Source organism: Apodemus sylvaticus, chromosome 2, assembly GCF_947179515.1.
Source record: "Apodemus sylvaticus chromosome 2, mApoSyl1.1, whole genome shotgun sequence".
NCBI classification, from domain to species: Eukaryota; Metazoa; Chordata; class Mammalia; order Rodentia; family Muridae; genus Apodemus; species Apodemus sylvaticus.
Genome location: NC_067473.1, coordinates 26,692,497 through 26,715,292, shown reverse-complemented (window position 1 = coordinate 26,715,292; position 22,796 = coordinate 26,692,497). Strand labels below are relative to the sequence as shown.

The 22,796-nt window shown below is 39.6% G+C and overlaps 1 protein-coding gene across 1 annotated transcript in view; it reads right to left on the bottom strand.

Annotated features, from left to right (window-relative positions):
- Positions 1–20,734, bottom strand: part of LOC127677819 (disks large homolog 5-like) — a 30,834-nt gene extending 10,100 nt beyond the window's left edge. The window contains 3 exon segments of the mRNA XM_052172809.1: positions 18,795–18,978; positions 19,609–19,752; positions 20,724–20,734. Of these exon segments, the coding sequence (XP_052028769.1) occupies positions 18,795–18,978; positions 19,609–19,752; positions 20,724–20,734 (339 nt within the window).
- Positions 20,735–22,796: the final 2,062 nt, after the last annotated feature.

Genomic DNA, 22,796 nt, shown 5'->3' with positions numbered 1-22,796 from the left:
CTAGGATCCCTGAGCTCAGTCTACTGACTGGCTCCAATTGTCAGATGCTGGGCAGACCTTCCAAGGAGCCATGCCTGAGGATTCTGTCAGCTAGGGGTTCTTGACCAGAGCAACAGTGTCTGTTTTGGTGTCTGCAGACATGATGGATTCCCAGGTAGGGAAGTCCCTGAATGTCCCTTCCCTCAGTCTCTGCTCCATTTGTTTTTCCTGTTCTTCCTTTGCTCAGGAACATTTATGGGTGAAAACCTGTAAGAGGGTGAGTGGCACCCTCCCTTAATGGAGGTGGTGACACGTGGATTCATGGGAGCCTTACCTATCCACTGGAGGTGGTCTCTACCGGTTCTATCTCCCCCTTCTCTATGCACTTTGGCTAAAGTCATCCCTTTCAGGCTCAGGGAATTTTTCCTTTCCCAGAGGGAAAACTCATATAGCGATCCCCAGTTCATCATCACCCCTACATATTTTTCTTCAATTTCCTGACCTTCTCTGTTCCTCTCTCCTATCTTCTCCATTACATGATACTGCCCCCTTATTTCCTCCCCTCCTCTTTCCATCCACCACCCATGATCATCCTGTTCCCCCTCAGCACAGGACTGGAGCATCCATACCCTCCTCTCCCTTCCTTATAAGCTCCATATGGACTGTGGGCTATATTATGGGCATTGTGAAATTTAGGACAAATATCTATTGTCAGTAAACACATATCATGTGTGCTCCTTTTTTGTCTGGGTTACTTCAGTCAAGATGAACATTTCCAGTTCCATCCATTGGCCTGTGGATTGTATCAAGTCATTGTTTTTAATTTGTGAGTAGTACTCCATATGTAACCACATTTTCTACATCCATTCTTCTGTTGAGGGACATATAGGTTCTAGCCAGCTTCTGGGTATAATAAATAAGGCTGCTATGAACATAGTGGAGCATGTGCTCTTGTTATATGTTGGAATAATTTTTGGGCATATTCCCAGTAGTAGTATAGCTGGGTCTTCAGGTCAAACTATTCCCCCTTTCTCAGAAACTCCCAGATTGATTTCAAAAGTGGTTTTACCAGGTTGCAGTCACACAAGCAAAGGAAGAGAGTTTCCTTTTACCCGCAACCTGGCCAACATCTGCTGTCACTTGCATTTTTGATCTTAGCCATTGTGATTTGTGTGAGATGGAATCTCACTGTTGTTTTAATTTGCATTTCTCTGATGACTTAGGATATTGAACATTTCTTTAACTGCTTCTCAGCCATTCATTTGAGATTCCTTGGTTGAGATTCTCTGTTTAGTTCTGTACTCCAGTTTTTAATAGGGTTTTTTGTTTTTTTGGAGTCTAACTTCTTGATAGTATATTTTAGCTATGAGCCCTCTAACAGATGTGTGGTTATTATAGATCTTTTCTCAATCGTTAGTTTACCATTTTGTCCTCTTGAAAATGTCCTTTGCTTACAGAAGCCTTGCAGCTTTAAGAGCTTCCATTTGTTGATAGTTGATCTTAAAACATAAGGTATGGATATTCTGTTCCAGAATTTTGCCCTGTGCTCAGGTTTGTGAAGCTCTTCCCCAATTCATCCCCTATTAGATTCAACATATCTGATTTTATGTGGATGTACTTGATCCTCCTGGACTTGAGCTTTGTATAAGGAGAAAAGAATGGATCAATTTGCATTCTTCTACATGCTGACTGCCAGTTGAACCAGCACCATATATTGAAAATGCTGTCTTTTTCCACTGGATGGGCTTAACTTCTTTGTCAAAGATCAAGTGACCACAGATGTGTGGATTCATTCCTGGGTCTTCAATTCTATTCCACTGATCTACCTGAGTGTCCCCATACCAATTCCATATAGATTTTTATGTTGATTCAGCCAGAATTTCTTTTATTGTTGAGAGAATTTGTTGCTATATTGGGTGTTTTTGTTATTCCAAATGAATTTGACAATTGCTCTTTCTAATTCCATTGTGTTGAAATTTTGATGATAATTGCATTCAATCTTTAGACTGCAAGATTTTTAGATGGCCATTTTTACTCTGTTAATCATGCTGATCCATGAGCTTTGGAGATTTTTTCCATCTTCTGTGTTCTATTTCTTACTTTAGGGATTTGAAGTTCTAGTCATATAGAAGATTTTTTCACTTGCTTGGTTAGACTCACAGCAAGATATTTCTTAGTATTTATGACTATTGTGAAGGATGTTGTTTCCTTTACATCATTCCCAGCCCATTTATACTTTGAGCAGAGTATAAATAGGATACTGATTTATTCTGTTAATTTTATATCTAGCTACTTTGCTGATCATGTTTATCAGTGGTAGGTGCTCTGTGGTTGAAGTTTTGGGGTCAATTATGCATACTATCCTATCATGTGATAATAATGTTATTTTGACTTCTTCCTTTCCAACTGGTTTCTTTTTGACTTCCGTTTGTTTTCTTATTTTTCTAAGAAGAAATTCGAGTACTATTTTGAATAGATAGTTCCCTGTCTTTTATCGGGATTGCTTTGAGTTTCTCTCCATTTAGTTTGATGTTAACTATTGTTTTTCTATGTCTTGCTTTTCTTATATTTAGGTATAAAGCTTGATTTCCTGATCTCTCTGATAATGTTAACATCAATGGGTTTTGTCTTTTGTCCAGTACTTTTTCAGGATGTAATGGGATGTTCACATAGTTATCATCTTTGAGTTTGTTTATAGAGTGGATTACAGTGATGGAATTCCATACTTTGAAAAATCTCTGTATTCCTGGATGAAATCTACTTGATCATGGTGATTTAACACATTCTTGGGTTCAGTTTACAAGTATTTAATTGAATATATTTGAGGTGATATTTATAAGGGAATTTGGTCTGAAGTTCTCTTTCGTTGTTGTTTTTTATGATTTAGGTATCAATATACTTGTGAGTGCATAGATAGATCTGAGCAGTCTTCTTTCTGTTTCTATTTTATGAAAGACTTTGAGATATATTGTTATTAGATCTTCTTTGAGGTCTGATAGAATCCTGCACTAAATCCATCTGACCCTTGGCTTTTCTTGATCTGGAGAGTTCTAATGACTGCTTCTATTTCCCTAGAATTTCTTTCAATGATTTTTGTGTTTCGCTTGCAAGGGCTTCTAACTTTTGATCCATTTTCTCTTGAATTTCTTTAAGTATGTCCTTCATGTGTTCCTATACCAGCATCATGACCAGTGATTTTAAATCCAAGTCTTGTTTTACTGGTGTGATGGGATATCCAGGACTTGCTGTTAAAGGAGAATTGGGTTCAGATGTTGCCTTATTGCCTTGATTTCTGTTAGTGACGTTCCTGTGTTTGCCATTTGCCATCTAGTTCTCACTGGTGTTAGTTGGTCTTGTCAATGCTAGACTCACCAGTGTAAGCTGCCCCTTCCCAGGTGGCCTCTGGTGCACAGCTTACCTCCTCCACTGCCTGGAGACAGGGTGCTGTTGCCCAGGCTGTTCAGATCCTGAAACAGACACCTGAAGGCTCTTGCTGGGGCCCGCAGGGTTCACCAGAGCACACTGACTCCTCCCAGCTGGCCTCCAGGAAGCCCCTCTTGCCTCTTGCAGGACCTGGAGATGTGGTGTTGCCACCCAGGCTGATCTGTATCCGGAAGCAGAGAGATCTGAGGGCTTCCACCAGAGGCCTCAGGAATGGAACCTAAGCTCCGTGCCACTGGAGCAAGCTGTGTGCTCCCAGACTGCCTCTGGGTACACACCCATCTCCCGCACTTCCTGGAGACTGAACTCTGTGGTCCAGGCCTTTCAGATCCTGAAGCAGACACCTGAAGGCTCCTGCCTGGGCCCGCTGGGTTCACCAGAGCACACTGACTTCTCCCAACCGGCCTCCCGGAAGCCCCTCTTGCCTCTTGAAGGACCTGGAGATGTGGCGTTGCTGCCCAGGCTGATCTGGATCCGGAAGCAGAGAGATCTGAGGGCTCCCACCAGAGGCCTCAGGACTGGAACCTAAGCTCCGTGCCACCAGAGCAAGCTGTGCGCTCCTAGACTGCCTCTGGGTGCACACCTGGTCTCCCGCACTTCCTGGAGAGCTCTCCTGTATTTTTAAGGGATTCATTCCTGTCCTTCTTAGGTCCTCTACTGTCATCATGAAAAGAGATCTTATATCTGATTTTTGCTTTTCCAGTGTGATGCTTTATGCACAACTTAATATGATAGGAGAATTGGATTCTGATGATGCCAACTTACCATGATTTCTGTTACTAATGGTCTTTGGATTGCTTCCTGCCATCTGATTATCTCTAGTGCTACCTGCCCTGACTAAATGTGACTGGAGCCTGTTATCCTGGATGTGTCAGAATTCATGAGAATCTAGCTGTCTCTGTGGTTCTGTGATTCTGAGATTTTGTGATCCTGAAATCCTGGATGTGTCAGAGCTCCCTGGGAGTCAAGTTGCCTCTGGGATCTTGTGATCCTTGTGTGACCAAGCCCCTGGGATCCTGGAACCCAGGAATACTGTGATTCTGGTCATGTTAGAGCATGTAGGATTGTAGTTTCCTCTTGGTGTTGCTGGACTGCCTTCAGAGTTAGGAACCAAGTTAAACCAGCCAAGACTGAAATGTACCCATGCTACTGGTTGGGCATGTAACCTGTGTTTCTGGATCCCACTAGTCCCAGTTATGTCCAGTGGTGTTAGATGTTTTGTCCTCCTTATGTATCATCCTATGATCCTGGGTGTTTTAGAGCTCCTGGAAGTGGAACTTCTGGGTGTTACAAGTCTGTCAACAGAGTTCATGACGAAGGTAAACCAGCCAGTCTAGTGCCCTAATCAGTTAAAAGAGAGATATTAATAAGTAAAACCTCAATAAATGGGAAATCACCCCCTCTAATAAATCTCTCAAAAGAAAAGTTATCAAACAAAATTTTTTACAAAAAACTTGAAACTTGGTTTTTCTTGGAATCTGTTTTGGACAACAATTACATTCTAGAAAACAGTGCATTACTTCTGACAGTGTGTTACTTCATATATTCCTGGGCAAAACTGACACAGTTATACAATTACCTCAAATATGAATGAGTGACTTAAATTAAGCAAAGTTTTCTTTGTTTGTTTGTTAAAGTTCTAATTGCCATAGTGGATAGGGAAAATAAAAGGAAGTATAACTAACTCATGAAGAACTACAGGAAACATATTTTTCTTTTAATTTTTTATTAGATATGTATTTTTTCTTTTAAGTTTTAATTAGATACATTCTTTACATTTCAAAAGTTGTCCCTTTTTGTGGTCCCCCCTGAAATTCCCATAACCCATTTCTCCTATCCCTGTTCCCCAGTCAACCCACACCAGCTTCCCTGTCCTGGTGTCCTGTTATTCCCATAAACTGCAGCATTGAGACTTCCTGGACTCAAGGGCCTCTCCCTGCTTTGATGTTCAAAAACTCAGGAGACAGCAGTTGTTGGTGAGTATGTGGAGAAAGAGGACTACTCCTACACTAGTAGTGGAATTGTAAGGTGGTACAACCACTCTGGAATTCAGTTTGGTTGTTCCTCAGAAAATTAGGCATAATACTAATGGAGGACTTTACTATACCACTCCTGAGAATATACCCAGAGGATTATCCAGCATTTAATAAGGACACATACTCCACTATGTTTATAGTAGCCTTATTTATAATAGCCAGAAGCTAGAAAAAAACTCAGATGTCCCTGAAAAGAGGAATGGATACAGACAATAAGGTACGTTTACACAATGGAACTATTCAGCTATTAAAAACAATAAAATCATAAAATTCTTAAGCAAATAGATGAAACTAGAAAATATCATCCAGATTGTGGTAACACAATCACAAAAGAACACACATAGAACCATGGTACGTGCTCACTGATAAGTGGATATTAGCCTAGAAGCTTGGCATAATCAAGATAAAATTCACAGACCAAATGAAGCTCAAGAAGTAAGAATTAAGTATGGATACTCTCATCTTTCTTAGAAGGGGGAGCAAAATACCCACAGGAGGAGGAAGAGAGACAAAGTGTGGAGAAGAGCCTGGGGGAAAGATTATACTGAGACTGCCCCTCCTAGGGATCCATCCCATATACAGTTACAAAACCCAGTCACAGTGCTTGCTGAGAGGAGCCTGATATATCTGTCACCTGGGAGGCATATTTTTCTTTTAATTTTTTATTAGATATGTATTTTTTCTTTTAAATTTTAATTAGATACATTCTTTACATTTCAAAAGTTGTCCCTTTTTGTGGTCAAAAAGGAGGCTCTGCTAGCGCATGAAAAATACAGAAGGGGACACTCTCAGCCAACCATTGAACTGAGCACAGGAGTAGCTAGAGAATGGACTATAGGAGCTGAAGAGGTTTGAAGTTCCATAGAAGGAACAACCATTTGAACCACCAAGTATCCCCAGAGCTCCCTATACCACCAACCATGGAAGAACCCATTGCTCCAGATGTTTATTCAGCAGAGGATGGTCTTGCTGACCATCAAAGGGAGAGGAGGCCCATGGTCCTGAGAAGACTCGATGCCCCAGTATAGAGGAATGTCTGGACAGGCAATCAGAGTGGGTGGATTGGTGAGCAGGGGGGGGTATGGGTTAGGGGATTTTCGGTGGGGCTGGGGGGACCCAAAGGTGGAAAACATTTTAAATGTAAATAAAGAATATATTTAATAAAAAAGAATCAATGAGTCATTTTGACTAATTAAAATAGTGTAGGTGAGGATTATTTACAGTTATGTGAAGACTTAAAGGTAGGTGACTCTACAAAGTGTCCCGTGAACCCCTCTGGAAATTGCACTGTAGAGCTCTCTTTATGATTCCCAGCAGTGTTACATGCAGACATTCCCAGAAATACAGCAAGTCCAGGTGTCTCTCTTCCCAGCTTGTGTTTGTAGCTTTCTTTTTTTTTTATTCGATATAATTTATTTACATTTCAAATGATTTCCCCTTTTCTAGCCCCCCCCACTCCCCGATAGTCCCGTAAGCCCCCTTCTCTTCCCCTGTCCTCCCTCCCACCCCTTCCCACTTCCCTGTTCTGGTTTTGCCGAATACTGTTTCACTGAGTCTTTCCAGAACCAGGGGCCACTCCTCCTTTCTTCTTGTATCTCATTTGATGTGTGGATTATGTTTTGGGTATTCCAGTTTTCTAGGTTAATAACCACTTATTAGTGAGTGCATACAATGATTCACCTTTTGAGTCTGGGTTACCTCATTTAGTATGATGTTCTCTAGCTCCATCCATTTGCCTAAGAATTTCATGAATTCATTGTTTCTAATGGCTGTATAGTACTCCATTATGTAGATATACCACATTTTTTGCATCCACTCTTCTGTTGAAGGATACCTGGGTTCTTTCCAGCATCTGGCAATTATAAATAGGGCTGCTATGAACATAGTAGAGCATGTATCCTTATTACATGGTGGGGAATCCTCTGGATATATGCCCAGGAGTGGTATAGCAGGATCTTCTGGAAGTGAGGTGCCCAGTTTTCGGAGGAACCGCCAGACTGATTTCCAGAGTGGTTGTACCAATTTGCAACCCCACCAGCAATGGAGGAGTGTTCCTCTTTCTCCACACCCTCTCCAACACCTGCTGTCTCCTGAATTTTTAATCTTAGCCATTCTGACTGGTGTAAGATGAAATCTTAGGGTTGTTTTGATTTGCATTTCCTTAATGACTAATGAAGTTGAGCATTTTTTAAGATGCTTCTCCGCCATCCGAAGTTCTTCAGGTGAGAATTCTTTGTTTAACTCTGTACCCCATTTTTTAATAGGGTTGTTCGGTTTTCTGGAGTCTAACTTCTTGAGTTCTTTATATATATTGGATATTAGCCCTCTATCTGATGTAGGATTGGTGAAGATCTTTTCCCAATTTGTTGGTTGCCGATCTGTCCTCTTGATGGTGTCCTTTGCCTTACAGAAACTCTGTAACCTTATGAGGTCCCATTTGTCAATTCTTGCTCTTAGAGCATACGCTATTGGTGTTCTGTTCAGAAACTTTCTCCCTGTACCGATGTCCTCAAGGGTCATGGAAGAAGACCTCAAAAAATGGGAAAACCTCCCATGCTCATGGATCGGTAGAATCAATATAGTTAAAATGGCCATTTTGCCTAAAGCACTATACAGATTCAATGCAATACCCATCAAAATCCCAACTCAATTCTTCACAGAGTTAGAAAGAGCAATTATCAAATTCATCTGGAACAACAAAAAACCCAGGATAGCTAAAACTATTCTCAGCAACAAAAGAAAATCTGGGGGAATCAGTATCCCTGACCTCAAGCAATACTACAGAGCAATAGTGTTAAAAACTGCATGGTATTGGTACAGTGACAGGCAGGAGGATCAATGGAACAGGATTGAAGATCCAGAAATGAACCCACACACCTATGGCCACTTGATCCTTGACAAAGAGGCTGAAAACATCCAATGGAAAAAAGATAGCCTTTTCAACAAATGGTGCTGGTTCAACTGGAGGTCAGCATGCAGAAGAATGCGAATTGATCCATCCTTGTCTCCTTGTACTAAGATCAAATCCAAATGTATCAAGGACCTCCACATAAAGCCAGACACTCTGAAGCTAATAGAAAAGAAACTGGGAAGACCCTTGTTTGTAGCTTTCTTAACCTGGCCTTGTGTAACCTTTTTAATTTTGAGATTATTTGAGAATTGTGAGTCTCTCATTTCCATAATTGAAGGAGCCTTCTCCTTCCTTTATAAGTAAAATCAATTTTCACTAGTTCAACTAGAAACTCTTGAGCGTTAAGGAGCCTTTCCTTAGTATGGTCCCTTTAAATTCTGAGAAAATTGTTACACAGTAAAGAAATCACAATACTTATGGTGGTGCTATGTTGAATGATTCCTGACCTTTATTACAATGTCTAGGTAAATAAAAATTGAAGGCATCTGTGAATAAACAATTGTCTTATGAATGCATTTCAAATATATTATCAAAAATATACAAATAAATAAAAAGAAAAATTCTTCCCAATGTACATAGTTGCTTGTTTTTCAGTTTATTCCAGGTGTATTCAAGTTGACACTAAAAATAGAGATAACACTATATAGAAACAAAATAAACTAAGCAACAATGTGTGCATATATATGTTTAAAAATGTGTGTGTGTGTGTGTGTGTGTGTGTGTGTGTAAGTGCTTCATTGAGATGTATTGGATCCCATGAAATGCTTGTTCAAGTGTATAAAATAATCCTGTTGTGTGATTTCTTTTTATTTTCAAGCTCATCCTTCAGAAAAAAACACTTTTTTCAAAAGTAAAGGCAAAAAAGTAATCTCCTTTCAGCAAAGCCAATAGAAGATAGCAACACAAACCTCAATTGTTCCTTAATACCTCTTAATATTAATGGACTCAATTTCTCCATAAAACACATAGACTAACAGACTGGATACATAACAAGGACCCAGTATTTTGCTGCATATAGGAAACACACATTGGTGACAAAAAGAGACACTACCTCAAAATAAAAGGTAGGGAAACAATTTTCCAAGAAAATGGTCCCAAGAAACACGCTGCAGTAGCCATTCTAATATTGATTAAAATCAACATTCAACCAAAATTTTTAAAAAAGGAGAAGGAAAGAAACTTCATACTAGTCTAAGGAAACATTTACCATTATGAACTCTCAATTCTGAACATCTATGCTCCAAATGCAAAAAAAAAAAAAAAAACAACATTCATAAAAGAAACTTTATTAAAGCTCAAAGAACACACTGCACCTCATACAATACTAGTGGGAGATTTCAACACCCCACTCTCCTTAGTGGGCAGACCATGGAAACAGAAATTAAACAGACACATTGAAACTAATAGAAGTTAATTGGGATCTTTCAGAAGTGACATATCCAGTTTTCGGAGGAACAGCCAGACTGATTTCCAGAGTGGTTGTACCAATTTGCAATCCCACCAGCAGTGGAGGAGTGTTCCTCTTTCTCCACATTCTCACCAACACCTGATGTCTCCTGAGTTTTTAATCTTAGCCATTCTGACTGGTGTAAGGTGAAATCTCAGGGCTGTTTTGATTTGCATTTCCCTGATGACTAGTGAAGTTGAACATTTTTTAAGATGTTTCTCTGCCATCCAAAGTTCTTCAGGTGAGAATTCTTTGTTTAACTCTGTACCCCATTTTTAATAGGGTTATTTGGCTTTCTGGGGTGTAACTTCCTGAGTTCTTTGTATATATTGGATATTAGCCCTCTATCTGATGTAGGATTGGTGAAGATCTTTTCCCAATTTGTTGGTTGCCGATTTGTCCTTTTGATGGTGTCCTTTGCTTTACAGAAACTTTGTAATTTTATGAGGTCCCATTTGCCAATTCTTGATTTTAGAGCATAAGCTATTGATGTTCTGTTCAGGAACTTTCCGTCTGTACCGATGTCCTCAAGGGTCTTCCCCAGTTTCTTTTCTATTAGATTCAGAGTGTCTGGCTTTATGTGGAGGTCCTTGATCCATTTGGAGTTGAGCTTAGTACAAGGAGACAAGGATGAATCAGTTAGCATTTCTGCACGCTGACCTCCAGTTGAAACAGCACCATTTGTTGAAAAAGCTATCTTCTTTTCATTGGTTGTTTTCAGCCCCTTTGTCAAGGATCGAGTGGCCATAGGTGTGTGGGTTCATTTCTGGATCTTCAATCCTGTTCCATAGATCTGCCTGCCTGTCACTGTACCAATACCATGCAGTTTTTAACACTATTGCTTGGTAATATTGCTTGAGGTCTACCACTCCTGGGCATATACGCAGAGGATTCCCCAGCATGTAATAAGGATATATGCTCCACTATGTTCATAGCAGCCCTATTTATAATAACCAGAAGCTGGAAAGAACCCAGGTATCCCTCAACAGAAGAATGGATGCAAAAAATGTGGTATATATACACAATGGAGCCATTAGATATATTCACTATTTCAGCCATATATACACTAATTCAGCCATTAGAAACAATGAATTCATGAAATTCTTTGGCAAACCGATGGAGCTGGAGAACATCATACTAAGTGAGGTAACCCAGTCTCAAAAGATCAATCATGGTATGCACTCACTTATAATTGGATATTAGCCTGGAAAACTGGAATACCCAAAACATAATCCACACATTCAAATGAGGTACAAGAAGAACAGAGGAGTGGCCCCTGGTTCTGGAAAGACTGAATGTAGCAGTATAAGACAAAACCAGAACAGGGAAGTGGGAAGGGATGGGTGGGAAAACAGAGGGAGGGAAGGGGGCTTATGTGACTTTTGGGGAGTGGTGGACCAGAAAACGGGAAATCATTTGAAATGTAAATAAAAAATATATCGAATAAACTTTAAAAAATTTAAAAAAAGAAGTTAATTGGGGCTGTCCTACAAATTCAGAGGTTCAGTCCATTATACTCAAGGCAGGGAGCATGACAGCATCCAGGCAGGCATGGTGCTGGAGGAGCCAAGAGTTCTACATTTTGTTCTGAAGGCAAACAGGAGAGGTCTGATGTCCTTAAAGGAAGGAAGAAGCTCTCAAAGCCCACCCCCACAATGACTTACCTTTTCAACAAGGCCATACATACTCCAACAAGACCACACCTCCAATAGTGCCAAACCCTGGGCCAAACATATACAAAAAAACACAATTATAAAAGTTAGCCACCACTAATAAAACTTCCAGGTTTATATCATCTTGGTTTATAAATTTCTCATGACTCAATTTTATAATATCTTTAGCAACAGGGTTGACTATCAAACTCTGGATGTTGACCAAGAGCAATAACAAGTCTGTAATGTGTATGGATGGGAAGGTATCTATGGAAAACCACTGAACAACAATTGCAAAAGAAGTAACATCAATCTGTTGATAGAATTTGTATTTCCTAGACCAGGTGTCTTTAAATTTATTGTTCTCATGCTGCAGGTTAACTCCATTTAAATTGCAAGGGTTCTCATCCTTCAAAGTGATTCAACCCTTTAATACAGTTGTTTGCCTTGTGGTGACCAACCTCCAACTACAAAATTATTTTGTTGCTTTTATTTACAGTTATGACATTAAGTCATAACTGTAATTTTGCTATTGTTATGAATTGTAATGTTAATATCTGATATATAATATATCTGATATATGAGCTCCCCCCAAAGGAGTTGCAACACACAGGTTGAAAACAGCTACTCCTGTGTGTGTGTGTGTGTGTGTGTGTGTGTGTGTGATTTGTTTGTTTGTTTTGCTTCTTTGTCAAAACCCAGATGGATGTAAGAGCATAGCCTAATATCAGGGTTCTCATTATTACTCCATTAGTCAATGTGTCTGTTCTTATCATATTAACATATTGTTTTTAATACTATGACTTGTAATCAACTAGAAATTATGAATGGTAATGGGTCCACCTCTGTTTTACTGTTTTATTATTTAAGATTATCTGGACTACCCTGCTCATTTGTGATTCTGTATTAGTTTTTAGATTCTTTTTCCCCTATTCTATGAAGCTCTTTATTGGAATTATGATGGGATGCATTTAAACCTTTAGATTGATTCTGGTAGGATTCCATATAGCAATATTAATCCTATTATATTTGAACATGGAAAGGCATTCCATTTTCTGGTTTCTTATTCAATTTTTTCTGTGTCTTAAAGTTTTCATTGTATCAGATCCACTGCATTCCCATCAAAAGTTTAACACAATTAATTACAGTTCTTGATAGAACCCTTCTTACATTCATATGGAAAAGCAAAATAGTGTGTTATTCACATTTTCCATTACTGTGAAAAGACACAATGACCAAAGCATATTTGTTATAAGAGACAACATTTAATTGGGGCTGACTGACTTGTTCTGAGGTTCAGTCCATTATCATCATGAGAGTAGAGCAGAGTCCAAGATGGAGGCACTGGAGGAACTGTGAGAAGGAGGGGTGTCTTCTGCATGCAAACAGGTGAAGGCTATCTAGCATATAGCTACAAGGAGGTCCTCAAAGCCCAACCCCACTGTCACACATCTACTCCAAGGAGGTCACACCTTTTAACAGTGCTATTGCCTTAGGCAAGCATATTGAAACCACAAATTCTACTTCCTGACTAAAATAAGCTTGTTCAAATGGATGAGTCTATTGTGGCCATACCTATTGATACTATAACAGAAAATATACTTAATCAAACTCAGATTTCCCATAGACCCTAGGAGGTTCAAGAATATTAAAAGTCCAAATTCATTGTCTCTTCTTGCATACACACAATCTCTAAAGTATAATCCCCTATAAAATCAAAAGAAGATGTAGATCACATATGTGTAAAATGACAGGATATATACTGCCATTTAACAATGTCATACTGAGAAAGTTCCAGACTAAAGGAAGACAAAACCACAGCTTCTCAAATTGCAACTCTTAAGTTTCCATGTCTGAACATCTATGTTCCAAAGGCAAGGGCACCCACATTCATAAAATAAACTTTACTAAAGCTAAAAGCATGCATAATAGTGGGAGACTTCAACACCACATTCTAATCATTGGACAGTCCATGGAAACCCAAAGTTAACAGAGACAGAATGAAACTAACAGCTGTTACTGACAATGGAATAACAGATATCAAAAGAATATTTCATCCTAAAACAGAAGAATATACCTTCTTCTCTGTACCTCATGGTACCTGCTACAAAGTTCACCATCCTCTTGATCAAAAAAAAAAAAAAAGCTTGAACTGATAGAAGAAAATTGAAATAATCTGATGCATCCTATTAGATCTCCATGGACTAAGGCTGGTCTTCAATAGCAACAAAAACAACAGAAAGCCCCCATAAACATGGAAGCATAACAATAATACCCTACTCAATGCAAGGTGGTCAAAGAAGAAATAAGAAGACTTTTTAGAATTTAATGAAGATGAAGGTACAACATATTCAAATTTATGGGACACAATGAAAGCAGTGCTAAGTATAAAATTCATAGTTCTGAGAGCCTCCAAAAAGAAACCGGAGAGAGCATACACTGGCAGCTTAATAGCACACCTGAGAGCTTTAGAACAGAAAGAAGCTAATACACCCTGTGGATTGCATGAGGAGCAGAATGCAGGAAATCATCAAAATCAGGGCTGAAATCAACCAAGTTGAAACATAAAGATCTATACAAAAAAAACAAAAACAAAAAAACAAAAAAACAAAAAAAAAAAAAAACTAGGAGCTGGTTCTTTGAGAAAATCAACATGATAGATTAACTTTAGCCAGACTAATCAGAGGGTACAGAGACAGTATCCAAATTAACAAAATCAGAAATGAAAGGGGCAAAATAAGAACAGAAACTGAAGAAATTCAAAAAATTATATTTCTGTGTATCTTAAGATGTTGCAATCCCAATTTATTTTTCAGGCAATACCATTTCAATAAAGATGCCTACTGACTTTTATAATTCATTTTGGATCTAGATACTTTGCTGTAGTTGTTTATCAGCTGTAGTTCTCTGGTACAACTTTGGAATCACTTACATCATTTTCAAATTCAGGACTTTAACATTTTCCTTTACCTTTTCTATCCTCTTGATGTCGTTTTTGGTTTATGATTGCTCTCACTAGAAATTAAAGGACTCTAATGAATATATTGTGAGAGAGTGAGTAGCCATTCCTTGCCTTGATTTTAGTGAAAGAGCTTTAAGTTTCTCTCCATTGAATTTGATGATCTCTATAGACTTGGTGTTTATTAATTTTATTATGTTTAGTTATTTGCCTTTTATCCCTTCACTACAGGACTTTTAACATGAAGATGAGTTTGATCTTGTCAATGATATTTTATCCATCTAATGATCATGTGGTTATATTTCTTTCATTGTGGTTAATTCGTAGATTGCATTGCAGTGTTTTCCTATATTGTACCATACTTGCATTCTTGAAAAGAAGCCTACTTGATCAAGGTAGAGAATGTCTTTTGTATGTCCTTGGATTCAGTTTGCAAATATTTTATGGAATATTTTTACCTCAATATTCATAATGGACATTGTTCTGAATACCTTTTTCATGATGAATATTTGTCAGCTTTATGTATCAGTTTGACTGTGGCCTAAGAGATTGAGTTTGGCAATACTTCATCTATTTTTATTCACTGGAAGTCTTTGAAGACTGTTGGTATTAGCACTTTTTTAAAACTCTGGAAGAGTTCCGCACTAAAATTATTTGAACTTTTGCTATTTGTTTTGGGGAGTATTTTGATGACAGTTTCTATTTTCTTGGGGGTTATAAGATTACTTTATCACTTTTCAGATCTGGATTGAAGTTGGATAATTGATGTCTGTCTAGAAAGTCATTTAGATTATCCATTTTTTTGGAGTATAGGCTTCTGAAATTAGAACTACTGATTGTTTTCATGCCCACAGTGTCTATCATTACATCCCCCTTTTCATTACTGATTTTGATAATTTGGGTGTTTTCATTCTGCCTTTTGATTAGTTTAGAGCAAGTATTGTCTACTTTGTTGATTTTATCAAAGTACCAGCTCTTCATTTCCTTGACTATTTATATTATTCTCTTTTTTCAGCCCAGATTTTATTTCCTGCCATCAAATCCTATCTCTCAGTGGTTTCAGGTTTTGCCTGACATTGGGAACTGGGTCATGCAATAAATGAAACTCTTGCTGTTTTGTGTGGGGTTGATGTATACCACATCATTACTGAACACATTATACCGCCAGCATTTAGAATGTATTTAGCTATTCCATCATGTCAGTGTTATCTGCAAGTTGCCATGAGACATTAACAGAGCCCTGTATAAACATCTGTTTGTCAGAGGTCAGTCAGAATGGATGACAGAATGCTTTTAAGCCTGGGAATGGTTCAGATAGCTGGGAGAGAAAATACAGCAGGGTATTTCACATTGTACATTGAGGACAATTTAGTCTGGTTAGAACTGACATGAAATATCATCTCATGTCACATGCGTCAGTTGAAAAATCCATGTTAATGTATGCATTTGCTAGTGTCTATCAATCAAACCAAAAACTGTGATAACCCATATGTGAGTAGGCTTATAAAGACACAGACAACTTACATGTTCTAAGATGCTCAAGGAAACCCCACAAATACAATAGTAACCTGGTATTTTTTTCTAAATCATGTCTTACCTTGTTCTCATTGTGCTACTGATGACTCTTTCTCCATAAGAATCAACTCGTAAAAGCCAGAAGACCTAAGGTAGAAAATAACCAAAGCCTCTTTACCCTGATGCTCTGGAGGCTGAGCTAAATGCCCTGGTTTTCCAGTAGCTGTTTGTGGACCCACTGGCTTACTTCCTTGACATTTCTAACACTCTGACTATCCTAAGATGTCAGTTAGTCAGTTCCATTCAAAAAGTAAGAGTCACTAGGAAGAAACTATCCATATCCTCTCAGAACTTCTTTGGCAAAAGAGCAGCTCTACCTGTCCCTCCTAGGTTCCACACTTGCACAGTCATGCTTTCCAGTGGACACATGTGCTCACAGCTGCAGGCTTCCTTCTCTGTGGCTGCTCTTGAGCTTCCTCTCAAAGCTCCTTAGAACAGCATTCAATTTTTTTGTTAGCAAGAGTGATTCATTATCCCAGCACAGCCTATAGGAGGCTAGTCTCCATTCTGAATTTCACATATATGCCTAGTTTACAGTGTCATCCCATATGAGAGGGGAAAAATCTGCACTAAAATTGAAAATAAGATTACTGGGTCAAAACCTAAATGCCCATAGAGCAGTGGTAATATCAGAGACCCGTACTGATGCCTGGCAGCATAAAAACCATGAGCATGTGCAGCTCAAGTAGTGGTACCTAAAAGTCTCCTGAGATGTCTGCACTCAATTTTATGTGATACAGTCCACATAACATATCACATGAACTGGAAGGACAAGGGCCAAGTGTAGGAGATGTGATTAAGACTAACAGGTTAGAAAATCTAATGCTGACAGAAGACCAACATGGTACCTAACAATCATCTACTGCAACTGCCTGCAGTTATATCCAATGCATTACCTGGAAAGGAAGCTGGGGATGAATGGGAAGGCAGTGAGAAAGGAAGGAGACCATGAACACAGATTGCTGATCAAGGTCCAATTTTAATTGGTGACTAAGAATTTAAGGTTGGGGGCAAGATTCTTTCCCCCAAGGTATGAGAGTCTGCTCAGCCTGTGTTGGCTTCACCTCTCCACTGCTAGGTGGGTAGACTGCTTAAATCAGGGAATTGTAGATCTGGAAGAACACTGGACTTCACCTTGGTCTGAGCACTCTACTCTATGTGTAGGAGATTGTGGCAAGCACTGAGGTCTGGAATTCCTGCTAAAATGGCTGCTGGGGGTAGGGGGAGGGCAAAATCTACTACAGAAGAAATTATTTCTTCTTCCTGCTTCTGAGGCACTGCACACAGGCAGGTCACATACATACAGTAGGAAAACACACAATTGTCATTAATAATAAATATGAATCTAAACAGCAACCAACCAAACCAAACCAAACCAAACCAAACAAAAACCAGAAAATGCATGATCAAGGACAATAACACCTGTACATGAGAATACATGACAGCATGGATCTATTATGGCAGTAATTAAATCATAAACTGTGTATCATTGGGGGAAACCACAATATTCATACAGAAAGACATTGCCTTATATAACCTAGTTGAGTTTGAATTCACTCTGTAGCCCAGGCTGCCTAGAGCTTACAGAGATCCATCTCTGACTGTGAGATCTAGGTCTACAGAAGAGGACAGAACACATGAATAAGAAACATTGTCTTAAGAGTCCCAAGTCACAAATAAATTTTTATTCCTCAGAAATACAATTTAAAGAAAATAGGCTTCAAATGACAATTACTATATGAAACAAAGATCTCTCACTGTACTTTTAGCAACACAGATGTACAGCCTGTTTCTCCTCTTGTACATATTGTGGCAGGGCAGTCACCTCAGTTATCTCTCAAGGGGTGTTTTCAGAACAGGAAAGGGAATAACTTATGAATTGGGTGGCTCACTGGCTAGGTATTTAGGGCCTATTCACCATGAGGAATTGAATTATGTAGAAGAAGATTCCTCCAAGGAGTTTTTTGGCTGTTGAGAATGGAGCTCAGCAGGGGGCTCCTGAGGTGGCAACTCATTCTACAGTAGGCCCTCTTCCTGGGCTGTGGAAATTTCAGCTTTTGCTACAGTTTTGGAGACCTAGAAGAGGAAGGGTCTTATTAAGACAGAAGCTTGGTCAGGAACTAAATGTCAGCTGTCAGGCTGCTGCTTCCCACCAACTCAACAGGAATGTTATCATTGACCATTTAACTGACACCATTGGGGTTATAAGTTGAGGCAGGGCAAAATATCCATAACATTTACTAAATACATGGGCTGACAAGCTGCTACTCAGACTTCCATCAGTGCATAACATGAAATGGGCAATTGGAAGAGACCTCATTGTGTTGCAGGAAGTAAGGAAAATGCCACAGGGCACCCAGATCAATGACAATGAGCAGCAAATAATTTGTATTTTCATTTGCATTTTAACCCTGTAAAATGTTTCCATTTTGGAAGTCACATGATCCTTTCATGACCTCTGTAGCAGGACCTAGAACTAACTTGTTCTAAGCTCTGCAAAGCATCCCACCTATCATTACCACATGGAGGAAACTGGCATGTTATTGATCTTTCATCCTTACTAGTCTTCACATTAAAGAGGAGTAGCAAGGTATACTTGCCAATACTTCAGTTTCTCACAAGGGACTAACATCTCAGAATACTTGTGCATAGACTGAGCAATGAACAACTACATTCCATGAGGTAGGTGGCTACTTGGGGGTGTGGATTAGAAAATGCTGGGTGAAAGCAAAAATGGATGCAGTGGGCAAATGTTCTCAGTCAGTAATAGCCAAGCTGAGCTGCTTAAACTTACCTGATGTTGTTGGTCCTGGAGAATTCTGGCCTTCTCCTTTTCGAATTTATCATTCAGATTCAAGTCAATCAGGTATTGCTGAATGATGGTCCAATCAGCATGTACTTCCTTGTTCTCCTGCTTCAGTTCAGCCAACCTCTTATTCATAATGTCTTTCTGTATCAGGAGGCAGCTCTCCAGGTTCCTGGAAACACAATCTGCATGGTTAGATCCTACAGGCTCTTTCTCCCATTCCTACATCAAGGTCCCATTAACCCAACTAGGCTACAGCTTCCCATGGAGACCTAATATTTCCATGAGAGCTGCACAAAGTGAAAATAGCAAGTTGAGGAAAGAAAAAAATTACTGCTGCAGACCCAACACCAAAGGGTTGCATGTCTCAGCAAAAGAAAGAGGGATCTCCAACTATTCATGACACTGCAATGCATTTCAGCAATATCACTTTGTAGTTTGCAAATCCCCTCAACATAGGTCAGTAGAATCAAGAGGAGGACATTCTATTCTTGGGTGGCATCACATTCAGCTCTGTAAAACTGTACCTGAGCTCCACAAACATAGTAATGTATAATAAATTTCTCATCATATGTATCACTCTTCTATTGAGAGGCTCCTGTGGATGCCTGGACAATGTCTGTAGGAGTAATGGAGTAAGGAGTCTCTTAGAGATTTTGAAAACTGATTCCAAAAGTCCCAATGCACACTGATTACTAAAAAGCAGAACAGATAGTACCAGTCCTGCAGACTCTACAGTCCAGAATCAAGGAAGGCAGAAACATACATTCCATACCCGGTGGAATCCCAAAACAATACTTACCGATAGAAGTTGATCTCCTTCTTCTGTTCCTCGAATTTCTGTCGGGCCTCAATGTTCTCCATCTCTAAGTTTTGTAGAAATGACATGATCTCCTTCTCTTTTAACTTCAATTTTTCATAGAATGGATTTGGTGTATAGTAGGGCCTGTCCCCAAGAAGACAGAGCTCCATGAACTTTTGCTTTTAGGAACACATGAACTCAGACTGGGTCTTGTATTACCCCAGCCCAGGAAGGTCAATTCCTGGGTTCTACATGCTGGGATCTTCTTCATCTTTGGAAACTTTTATTCTGTCCTAAGGACAGCAGAAATTAGCCATCCAGATGGATGGTGCCTAGGCTCCATGTGTTCACTCAGTAGTGCTGGAAGGGCAGTCTAGTGCCTTGTGCTCTCAGTAGCCTTGGCCACAGGTCTTTTCCTACTACATACCTGTGATTATATATTTCTCTGTTTTGACAAAAGGATTCTAAATCCTAGATAATTACTTCTTTAGAGGCAGACATTATACATAATTCTAGACATTAGACCATACATCTCAAATGTTTTATAATGGACCAGCATAAGCACATATATGTATAGGTGCACACACACAGAGAATGCCACACAGAAAGAAGAAGGGTAAAGGAACACACAGCCAGAGAATGAGAAACAGAGACAGAGACAGAAACAGAGATATCAAATTAAGAACCAGTAGAACCAGTACTGTCTCAGAATATACTGTATTTCACAGATCCCTGAATTTCAGAGTGGAGAGAAATATAAGCAAGAAACATTCATGCACAGAAGAAAACCCAATCATATGCACACACACAAGTGTACACACACATGGACACAGAAACACACACACACAATCTTAGGTATACAATTGAGAATTAGAAAAGGAGACAGAGTCAAAGAATTAGCGAGAACATGATTCAGAGACAGAAGCAGCAAGAACAATAGCATCTTGAACTCTCAGAGTTCAGGATCTCTCTCTCTTCTAAGATGTATTTAGGCACATGAGATTGGGTACAGGGACATTATGAAGATATATCTTTCTAGGATGAATCACCTTAAAAAGATTATTATGACACTGGTGATCCCAGACAAATAACAGAGAATTTGGAGGGATGCATACCTCTTATTCATGGCTCCCTCTGTGACATAAATCAGGCGTTCTCTCAGCTCATTTCTCTCTTGGGTAACGAGCTGCAGCTCTCTGGTCAGCATCTTCTCTTCCTTCTTGGCCTGCTTCTTGCTTAGGATTGTTGCATGGCATGATGTGTTCATGCCAGCCTCTGTAGAGAGAATAACACAAGTGAACGTACATGGTGACAATGCACAAAGTGTATACAGATGACCCTGAGGCCCATAAGGAGGACAACATGCCTAGAACCCAGTGACAACACAGAGTATGGTCCAGGCTTGAGATGCCTCCTCAGTGGATCTCAGCTCTCCCATCACTGTACAGAGACCAGGAGATGTAAGCAGACAGGTGTGTACTCTGTCTCCCTACACATGCTTATGATGACCAGAGAGATGACTTCTCTTGGCTTATTGACAACTGCTAGGGCTATATCTTGGCTTGAGAGCTCTTAATCCTGTGGTTTCACATGTCAGATGATAAATTCACTATCTCCATTTACTTCAGTGCTTGGAGATGCTCAGATCTCCTGCCCTGTTACTTTAGTCCCAGGACATGGCCTTCAAAGATCATGCAGGGGGAGAAAATGGCCAACACACTGATTAATTTCCTCTACTGAAACAACAAACACCCCAGAGATGGCCAGAGGATCTAGTCTCTGACTGAGTGTATCAACACTTACAGGTCTTTGGTTACAGTACAGAAATGCCTGCCACACACAACTAGTGATAAAATAGCTATGGTGGAAACTCTGTTAGGGAGTGGAGGTCAGAGGAGTTCTGAGATCAAAACGTTATTCCCAGGAGCACAACTCTTTCCCTGGTACTACTGTCAGAGAAAAGCTGAAGCTAAAAGAACTCATGGGAGGGGAAGCAGTGGTGCCCTGCCCTACATTGGCATAGGTAAGTCCCTCTGTGACTCCTGATGGTCTCGTTCTGTCCCCATGTAATAACCAGAATACCCAGAGAAAGTAAAGACTTGGAATTCTCATCATTAAAGCTTTGACCTGGCTTCTCCTACTTTAAGGGATGTAGAAAATAATGTTCTGACATCCTTGATATTCAAGAGTTGTGACAATCATGAAAATTATTTTGTTTCCAAGAAGCTCCAATTCCTTTGCCCCTTTGCTAGAAAGGCCAGGTCAGCCACTCTGCCAGGAAGCTCAACTTCCTTTCCCAGTACTTAATCCACATTCCCCCAAAACACATTCTTAGACCTTCATTACTCTCAGATGAAAGGCCAACTTCCTTCCTCCTCTCTCTAGTCTCTCTTGCATCCACATTGGCTCTCCCAAAATGTTTGCAGAGTTTGGCAAACATGTTCATCAAAGTATCCTCTACAAACAGAGTAACTCCAGTTCTTCTCCTGTTGCTACAACACGGGTGAGATCACAGCTAATGCCAAGAACTCTCCAGGAGACAATAGAATGTTCAAGAATGGAATGCTGATGTCATGGGTTATGGCATTGGCTTCTTGCTAATTTTTTCCCTATACTGACAGGAAACTAAGGTGTGCTTTCTTGGAGACTCTCCTAGGTCATAGCCATTGAGCACATCCACTTTCTAAGGACAGGGTTTGCTCTAGGCCTGATTGGCAACACATAAATCATCCCTGTGTATCTGAGTGTTTCTTCTTCAAACACTTCGAATGAATGTCTCATACTACCTCAGATTTCCCTCAGTCAGCAATATGAGACATTAAAACCTACTAAGATTTCATACCAGTTTGACTATGAAGCCACAAATTTCTCCTGTCTTATCAGGTACAGTAGCATGAAATCACATCCAGGCAGAGGGTGCAGAACAGGTTGCTATGTGAGTGTGATTTAGAGGTTATATTCATGAAGTATTGTGCTTAACATTTGAAACTTGTCCCAAGATGCCTTAGGAGAGATAGAGTTGTAATCTTTGTTGTGGGGGAAAAAGTCTTGAGATCAGTTGCCAGAGGATACTAAAATATTGGAGCTGCCAATGAAAAGACCCTCAGACTGAGTATGAGGCTCTCATCTGTGGACCAGAGTCACCAAAGGATGATTGCTTACAGACCTCTGTAAGCTATAAAATGAGA